This window comes from Panthera pardus, unplaced genomic scaffold (assembly GCF_024362965.1).
Source record: "Panthera pardus isolate Hobbes unplaced genomic scaffold, ASM2436296v1 HiC_scaffold_11, whole genome shotgun sequence".
NCBI lineage: Eukaryota > Metazoa > Chordata > Mammalia > Carnivora > Felidae > Panthera > Panthera pardus.
The window spans coordinates 98,595,393-98,604,782 of record NW_026526666.1 but is presented as its reverse complement, the minus strand read 5'-3'; the positions used below and the strand labels follow the sequence as shown (position 1 = coordinate 98,604,782).

General features: G+C 49.4%; 1 protein-coding gene and 1 long non-coding RNA gene across 2 annotated transcripts in view; one reads left to right on the top strand and one right to left on the bottom strand.

The window, feature by feature from the left end:
- Nucleotides 1-2,284: 2,284 nt before the first annotated feature.
- Nucleotides 2,285-9,390, bottom strand: part of MTOR (mechanistic target of rapamycin kinase) — a 132,877-nt gene continuing 125,771 nt past the window's right edge. Inside the window, exons 54-58 of the mRNA XM_019461370.2 lie at nt 8,736-8,801; nt 6,666-6,746; nt 6,307-6,387; nt 3,923-4,028; nt 2,285-3,231 (exon numbers count right to left, since the gene is read on the bottom strand). Coding sequence (XP_019316915.1) covers nt 3,216-3,231; nt 3,923-4,028; nt 6,307-6,387; nt 6,666-6,746; nt 8,736-8,801 — 350 coding nt within the window. The 3' untranslated portion in view covers nt 2,285-3,215. The remainder of the gene's footprint in view (nt 3,232-3,922; nt 4,029-6,306; nt 6,388-6,665; nt 6,747-8,735; nt 8,802-9,390) is intronic.
- LOC128775908 (uncharacterized) lies at nt 4,028-8,834 on the top strand. Its single transcript, XR_008420874.1, has 2 exons — nt 4,028-4,239; nt 5,959-8,834. It is a non-coding gene; the product is annotated as an uncharacterized LOC128775908 (long non-coding RNA).

The window sequence follows — 9,390 nt, the reverse complement described above, 5'->3', positions numbered from 1 at the left end:
AAGCACTCTTGCTGAGGCACATATGGGGAACTCACACATTTGTTAAGTGAACCTGGGAAGAAGGGCTTTTTTTCTGAGGGAGGCAGTTTTGGCAGCCCAGGAGATGGTTCGGAAGGTTAGTGGGGTGTAGCCTTTCTCCTAAGTTCAGGGGTGGCACACCTTTAACAATTCATTTGGCTTAGTAAATGTTCAGTAAACGTTAACAGATCCCATTATTCAGACTGTCCTATTAACAGGAATATCCTATTAAGAGAACACTCGTTTTCACTCTCCCCCCTCCCCACTGGCAGGGTGGTACCCTGGCAGAACAAAGACCTAGCCTGGGTCATTTTAACAACAAATATTTTCGAGCACTTATTCCGTGTGGCTCAACCTAATACCACATCTCAGGCTGTGCTGTGTGCTTTACATGTATTATCTCGTCCTCAAAACAACCTTATGGGCTAGATCATACTATTCTCCATACCGTCCGAGGAGGAAGCAAGCATAGATTGAATAACTGCACAAAGGTAGTTTGAGGTGGAGTTGAGATTTGAAACTAGGTAATTTGACGCCACAGCCTTAGTTCTTTCAAACTACTTTACAGGCCTCCCAGAGTTTTAAGACCTAACCTATAGAAAGGTACCAGGGCTTGCAGGGATCCTGAAAGTCCTTTGCTAACCCTTCACAGGGTTACTTGAAGCCATCAGGGATGGATGGGTTAATTACGACTGTCCTTAAAGGTTTCCATCAGCTCACCTTCCTTGGGTCATTCATCTCAACAGAGTTGGAAGTTTTTGTCTAGATACAACCTGAAACCCGTTAGATTCACTAAAGATCTTAATCCTGGTGACTCATGTCCAGAGTATGTCTTTTCCACTGATAGCCACCATTTTCCCGAGTCCATTCATTCCCATACCCTTTATCTTTCACAGAAATGGTAATGTCACTGTAGTCCCTGATAGTGATTTCACGTAGAACCAAGAAAGTTATGGTGCCCGTATTTTCTGGAGCAGAATAGTTGACGCGTGGCGTAGAGTGACTATAGAAAAATCTAAGACAGGTATGAGACTTTCTAACTCGGGGGGGGGGGTTAAAATAGTATCAATATTTAAACTCATCTTCGCTTTTAATACAGGAGTCCTCCAACAAACGTGTACGGAGCACCACTGTGGTCCAGGTCTCTGGCAGGTTTGGGGGATACAAAGTCTTACAAGAAATGGCTCCTGGCCTTGCAATTCTCATGCTTTCCCTAATACAAGTTCTCTGAACAGCGTTTATGACTCAGTATTTCAAACTGGGTAGCTGCGGCCCATGGGAATTTAGAAATGGGAAATTTACTTGAACTGAAAATGCTGTTCTTCGGAAGAACTCCTTAGGCATGCTCTCTCTAGAGGACTCTCTATATAGTACTTGGCAGCTCCACGTAGAGGTCTCTCCTTCCCATTATTGTACGCCTCTTTAATAGGTCCTGTGGCTTCTAGTTTTCTCTTTACCCGTTTGACACTGGTTATGTTTTATTTTTTATTTTTTAAGTAGGCTTCACGCCCAATGTGGGGCTGGAGCTCATGACCCTGAGATCAAGAGGCGGATGCTCTACCGACTTAGCCAGCCATGCGCCCTGATCTGTTTTAAACACTACTCAGATTCTACTTCTGTTTTAGAACTTCACATGGTTCCCTGTTGTTCTCAGTGTCAGGTTCAAACTCCTTGCTGTTGAATTGTGAGGCAGGCCACGGTCTGCCCCACACTCTACCTTTTAGCCTCCTTTTAGTTGCTATTATTCCTTTTGTTCTCCAGTGACCACTCAGCCAGATGTGCTGAACTGTGAGGTCCGACTGTGTGAAACTGCCGTTTTACATATCAAAAACGGTCTAAGACTTGCAATTCAATACAGTTCAAGTTCACACTTGCCATTCCTGCATGATACGTACTTTCAGACCGCTTTTCCGCAGAATGTCTCCACTTGCTTCATCTGATAAGCTCCCACTTATCCTTTAAAACCCATGGCGGATGTCCCCTCTCCATGAGGCTTTCCTGGCTCACCCGGTGGAATCAGTGCCCCCAGCAGAGGCTCACACCCTGGATGTGATTCTTCTCCCCACTTAGCTTGGCGGGAGTTACCAGTCCACTCCTACACGATGCTGGCCCCGCCACGTCTGGCCCGTGAACATCCCAAGGAGGGGGACCATGTCACGAAGATCCCACATCCTGCATAGTCCATAGTGCCACGTGCATAATGCTGACTATTGGAGGACTACCCGCTTCCTTTATGAACTTGTAATTATGAAAAGACACTCCTACATGTTTTTAAAATTCTGATGTCGTTTATTGGCACAAAAATTATTCAGATACAACATGGTGTCTAGAATGGCTACACTTGATACTTTGTGCATTTACTTTAATATTTCCTTTGCTCAGAATTCCCAGCGGGTACCAGACCTTCCCTCTCTGTGTTGAGCACCTCCACGACGGCATTTCTATTTCCAAGCCCTTGCTCTAAACACAGAGCATTCGGACTTCACTGACAACATCCCAAAACTGTGCTGGGGAAGGCCACTGTGGGCCACCCTACCGCACCACGATCTCTGTGCATTTGCTCAGCTAAGGCCACCCAGCGACTGGAAGAAACTCCCCTCCTAGCACTGGGGCCTTGGATTGAAGTGAGTCAAGTCGCGGCATCACGAGTGAGGCAGAAGACAGGCGCTTGCCACCCATTTTGGCCCATCTTACAAATGTTGTTGCCGTCCGCGGACCAGTGAGGTAACGGGATGGGTGGAAGTGACCAAGTCAGCTCCTCCCGATTTCTAACACGTGTCCTCCATGGCCTGAGGCTTCCTGACTGTGCAGAGTTTGCCGTGTCCTTATCGGGAAGGACAAGGAGGCCGTTCTTCCATCAGCAATGCTTATGATGAGTTCTCTTGTGAGTTAAGTCAAAACCCGTATTTCTAAGTTATGGATCTTCTGTTCCCCCAAATCAATGGCTTGATTTATGTAGTATTTCTGTGTTTACTGTCCTGGGAACCAAATCAAGCCTTGTGTTTCTGACAATATATTCTTCAACAGCAGCTAGAAAGTTGGTTCAAACCAACGTTTAATATACAGTAGTTCTTTTCATTTACATTTCAAGATATTTAACAAAGTCGAACTTCCTGGCCATGGTTGCGGTTTAGTGGAAGCATATCCAAAGTACAAAAGCCTCAAGAGAAACGCTGTGGGCCCTTCTGGGCCTCGGGTTACCAAAAAGGACACCTAAGAAGACAGAGACAAAAGGAATATTTTAATAATTTGGGCTTTTTCAGGCCTTTACACAGATACACTGAAAGTGGAGAGACCAAGGTCTGACAACCCCTGGGGACATTCCTTGAGATCTCCCACAACTAATTGTGTCGGACACACTCATCATTTCCAGTCAAGGGCTGATGCCTGCTGCGGTCCCAGAAGGACACTTCGCCATCCCCCTCCCTCTCAAGTTTCTATCTTCAAACGTGCCTCCGGCAATTCATCAAAGCAGACCCCAGCGTGGTCCTTGAGGTTACGGTCCCAGAGCATTAATTAGTCTTTGCGTCTCCTGCTCTGTCACTGCTCTGGCTTCTTTTCTGTGGCCCTTCCCTCCATCTTTGAATTGACAGCAAAAAATCCAAAAAGAACCTCTCTCCCCACCCCTAAGGAAAGGGGGACTCACCTACTTTTCTAAACCACTTTTTAATGTAATTTTATTTCGGTGTTTGCCTTCCAAGTAGGCACCCGTGTTTCTCAAGTGGCTCCCTTTCTAGAACTGTGAGCCCACACGGTGAATACCAACTTTTAAAGAGATCTGACACTACGATTACCCTTTATGGATAACCCCCCCACCCCAGGCTTTCTGCAGCTCTGGGACTGGGGCACAGGACGGGGCCCCACTGGCTGGTTTTAGCACAGGCGCTCCGGCACGCCCACTCACCAGCCGATGTAGCACTGGCACAGGTTTTCATGGGATGTTGCTTGCTTGATCAGCAGCTCAACTTGAGTGGGGACATCCAGGGTTTCGTCATGAGAAAAGTCCCGACCTAGGACAGGAGAAACAAAAACAGCTCTTGTGCACCTGTTTTTCAGCTCCGTCCTTGCCCCGGGGTCGGCTGACCTGTCTGTGCAGCCCGTATCAGGTTCTCCTTGCCTGTGAGTACGAAGGCTACGCGGTGGCTGGATTTTAAATTCACCTCCGTGTGACATGAACACACACCGGTCTCCTCCTCCAGACAGAGACTGGGTGTGAAGAGGGTAAGGGTAAAGGTCTGCGGTTGGCTGAGGCCTGGGGTGGTGCAGGTCTGGCTGGTGGGTCTGCGGAGATTCCTTTATCTGTTGCCATCTTCAGGCAAGTGGACGGGAAGCCCTTCCCCCTTTCAATCCTATGACCTCCGTTGTTGAGCCTTTGCTCCCACGGGCCGGCTTGCCTCCGTCATAAACCAGAACAGGCACTCGTGGCCGGCCGATGAAGCCTCAGGTGAACGTGCCTGTCCGCCTCCCCGAGGGCTCAAGACGGCTGAGCTGGCTTTTCACCGCGGGCTTCTCACCGCCAGCACGTGCCCTCGGCTCCTCCTTTACAAGTTAATTCATTCACTGAGCTCGTGGTTTCGGACCCCTGATGTGTCAGGCAGCGCTCGAGGCGCTGGGTTTGCCGGACACGAGCTCTCTCCTCATTGCTGCTACCGTCTGGAGGCACCTCTCCTCCCGCTGAAGGCGAAGTTCCTCTGCACTCGGATCCCAAGGCCTCCCGGTGCCTAGGGGGGCTTCGCACGGTCACTTGCCCTCCTTCCCTGTCTTTAACTTTTGTAAACTAGGTCCTCTTGCCCATTAAAGAACAAAGGGCTCCCGCCCAACTACTGCCTCTGCAGCCAGGGGCCCTCCCGTCCCTGCACAGCCAGCTTCTCACACTTTTGACACTTGTCTCCCCTGCCTGGCTTCTCTCCCCAAGTTCACATCCTCTTCAACCCCTTTGGTCTGGCGGCCAGCCTTGTCACACTCTCAGACGGCTGCCAGTGACTCGGGGCTTCCTGGGTGCCTCCCATCCTCAGGCCCCATCATCATCAGTCCCTTGGATTTTGCCTCCTGAAGTTCTGGAGGCCACCTCAGTCTAGTCAACTGTCCGGCCGCCACTTCGGCACCTGCTTCCTCCCTCCATGCGGCCTCCACATGGCAGGACAGGCAGGATTCCCCAGGGTAAACCCAGCGGGCCATTCCCGCCTCTCCACCCCACTTCAAGACCTCAGGGCCTTCCCACTGCCCTGAGGATGGAGAACGAAAACGCAAGCCCCGCGTGACCCCGCCCCAGCCCCCTCAGAGTGAAAGCATTTTGCGCTGTGCTCCTCCCGTGTCGCTCTCTGCGGCAGTCACACTTGTCGGCTTTCAGACCATTTTTCTTGCCAGCTTCCTTCCCACCACGGGGCCCTTGCATGTGCCGTTTCCCTTACCTAGAACAATCTGCCTCTAATTACGTCCTTTTTCGGGTGTTAGCTCAAGGGCTGTCTGCCTAGGGAAGCTTTCCTGAACACCAGCACTTAGATTTCCCCGTTACCGGCATCACAGCCCAAGCCCTTTCTTGCACCTGACACAGTGTCTCCTTCAGACGTTGACCCCACGAGGGCAGGAAATCCAGCTGCTTTTACCAGCACAGTTTCTTCAGCATCTAGCGCTTGTAGGCGCTCAATAAATACAACTTGACCACAACACTTCTGTGCCAGCCCCTCATGCTAAGGCTTGGCATCCCATGTCTCACTTGAGCCCCGCCGCCTTCTGAGAGAGGCGCTGTCGTCATCTTCTATATGAGCAGACAGGGAGGCCCAAGAGTCACACAGGATGCGGCAGAGCTGGGGTCTTCGGTCCCTGTGACCACTGCCCCCCACACCCCCCCCCACCCCATCATACCCTCTGGTCTGTATGACACGTCTCGTTTTCAAAAGTATGCATTTCTCTCCCTCCGCGCCCTCCACTCCGTAACAGCCACCAAAGTGCAGGAAGGCAGTGAATGAGAGTGGTCAGATTTGCTCCAGTGTCAAGCCAGGATGAGAAGAAAAATTTTTTCCTGAATCTGGTGGACTTTGGACCCAAAAGGACTGTACCCACCTCTGTCTGTTAAAATGAGATTAACGTCTGCTTACAGTGGGTTTATTGGTCTTTAGAGAATCAGAGAGGGTCCTTAACGGATACAGTCTCGGAGACCCTCCAGTGAGCTGCAGAGTCCAAGTTTAGGCGCCAACACCGCCGGGAAGAGGCTGACCACCCACTCGAGGACAGAGAAATCTCTCAAGATTCTATGTTCCTTTTAAGCGAACGCACACACACACTCACCAGTGAGCTTGTCTCGAACCCGGTTGATAATCTGAATAGCTTTCTTATTTAGGGCCTCTGGTTTCACCAAACCGTCTCCAACTGGAATACACAAAAGTAGAAATAACAGTAGGATTGGATCATCTCAACAGTCTCAACGGATGCCCCTGTTTTTCTCAAATATTCACTTTTGTAAGTGTTGGGTAATTCTCCCCCTGTGTCTGTCTTTGTGCTCGGAATATAAAGAGGAATTCACAGAGCGCTGTCTGCTCAAAGGCAGTTTTGTTGCCTCGCCCTGTTGGCCCCTCTCATGGCACAACACAGCCGCTGTGCTCTTCATGAGCCGGTCCTCGGTGCAGTTCCTCGGACGTTGCACTTACTGAAGGAATGAATGGACTCTGGCACCGTGGTCCCTGTTTTCTTATGCGCGGGTTCCCCAAGCTCCACACCGTCCAAAATTTCTAGGAGGAAAAAGAATCGACTGGCAGAACATTCCACCACCAAGAAACCACTGTTTCAAGTGTTAGCTCTACTTCTCCACACACCGCCTCCCCTTTCAAGCTCGCCCTGCTACCTCTGAGGGGAAAGGAGAGGAAGAAGGGTCACCATGGATTTGAAAGGTCTTACGTCTCCAAACACGAATTTTCAAGCAAACGGCCTTTATAAAACGTTCTGACGTAGAGAACAGGAGCGGGAATGAAAGCCCTGCTGTTAAGACTTGTTTGGCTCGACAAAATCTGATGATATAAAAAACACGAGCCTTCCCTGGGTCACGCTCATGACCCGAGTGTTATTCTTTGGAGGAATCTATATGCCATTTCTGGGCAGAAAAAGTCCTCGGGCCTTAGGGTCGCTCTCCACCAGTTGTGGCCTTCAGGAGAAGAGTCTGGAAGCAGGAGTGTGAGGTTATTTGCACATTGCCCTTGCACAGCACAGGCCTTCAAAATGAAGCGAGTAGTAACAATACTTCTATGAAGCTTCACTTTTAAGCCACATGACACCAGCCGGGCCCACCACTCTCTGGTGCCACCGGAACCAGCTGTCCTAATTCCCCGTAGGCAGCACAGAGGAGTCACGCGATAACGTACGAATGAGGTGGACCCTGAGCACGAAAGTCTCACATACTTTGGACAAGACCAGTCACCCGCACAAAGTATCCCAGACACCGCAAGTAATTCCGGCATCATTCACAAATCCTGTCGTAGTGTCCGCGGTAGAGTCCGCACCGGTTCACAGACTGCACCATAGCCCAGGACCTCGGTGTCCTGCCCAGAACACCCTCTTCCCTCCCACCTGTCTGAAATGGCCAGCCTAAATCGCACTGACCCGGGACCTCCCTTCTCCACTGCAGTTCAGAGTGGTAGGTCCTTGCTCTCAGCCCCACAGCCTCTCCTCTGAACCAAACTGCAAACCGTGAGCTGTGGGACCACACGGGGCGGGGGGATGACGGTTCTCTGATCAGTTCGTGGACTATGTATTTTGATTGATTCTGTGATGTGATTCTATGCTTCTCGAAGGTAATCTCTGTATGTCACACTCTTTTTGCACCCTTAAACATTATTTGGCTTAGCTAAGTAACAAGTTGCAGATGTTCCATTGGTATTTGTAGAGAATATTTACCTTTTTTTACACCCCAACAGTATTTCCAAGGTGCGACCTACGTAGGATGTTGTTAGATGTTATGGGGGAAACAGGGGAGGAGGGACGGGGAAGGTGAAACAAAGTTAAACCGCTTTACTCTTAAGACTTTTGAGAGGTTCACACAAACCCCGTTCTGGCTCTTGAAGGGCATTATCTTCCAGGGACCCTGTTCTGTGGACCCACTCTTGACAGCAGTGTTTCCTGTGGCTTCCCCACCCCTCAGACAGCAGTGTGAGTACGCTTCCAGTAGCTTCCTGGGTCCTCAGCCAGCAGTGTGAATACACTTCCCGTGAGTACACCTTCTGTGGTTTTCCTCAGACGACAGTGTGAATACGCGTCTGCTGCTATTTCTAAGCTACTAACAATCTCTAGGCCCGTGGACACGGCTAATAATTATCCCAATCCAGACAGCATTCAAGGGCATATACTGGCTAATATTCAGACATACTTTCAATTGTGTTTACAGATAGATTAAGACTGGAAAGTTTGATCAAAATTTCTGAGCCTCAGGTACCCACCCCATCCTGAGAGGCATTAAATACAAAAAAAGTGTGCTCAGTAAATATTTCTAGACTAACTTTCTGAAGTTACATAAATGCCCATTAGACGATATTTTAGCAGTGACACAACTTCTGCATGACCGTATCACTGGTAAGAGCCTCTGGAAACACATGCTTCCTTCCTTCATATTCAGCATCCATTACCGCTTTCCATCATGCCTCCTAATGGCAAGAACAAAGCTCACCCCGTTTGAGACAAACTCTGCACAAAAGGGACAGAATCTGCAATCTCCCATGGGATGCACCCACCTACTGACTGGCCAGCAGAGTAGGAATCCGTCCTTGTTCGGGACCGCTTGTTGCCTTTGGTATTTGCTGGGGAAAGAAATAAAGAGAGGATAAAAAGTGCTTCCAACTGTCACTTGAAAGAAATTTGGTTGAGACGATGTTTTCTTACAACCATAAAAATACAATTTTTCGAAAAGCTAGAGCTTTGGGGAGAACTCAGGATGGATCCCTCAGGAGTCGGCAGGGGAATGTGAGCATGGGTGTCCAGTCCTGTGGGACGCGCTGTGTCACGGAGCTGAATGTAGATGCTGGGGACCAGATAACAGAGGGTGAAAACAGGGTTTGTTGGCAGTGGTAGAGACACCTGTGTTAGTCACCCCCTTCTAAGGAGGAGGAGCAAGGGGGAGACGGAGAGGTCGCTGCCCTGGGTCACAACTGCCTGTGTCTCCTGTCAAGATGCCCGCTTGCTACTCTGTATGAAATGCAAACAAACAGAAATCACTAGGGTACTTAATTTATCCTGAATTTATTTATTTATTTATTTATTCATTCATTCATTCATTCATTCATAATGGATGTCTTATTTTTATACATTTTTTAATGTTTATTTTTGAGAGAGAGAGACAGTGTGAGCAGGGGGAGGGGCAGAGAGAGAGGGAGACCCAGAATCTGAAGC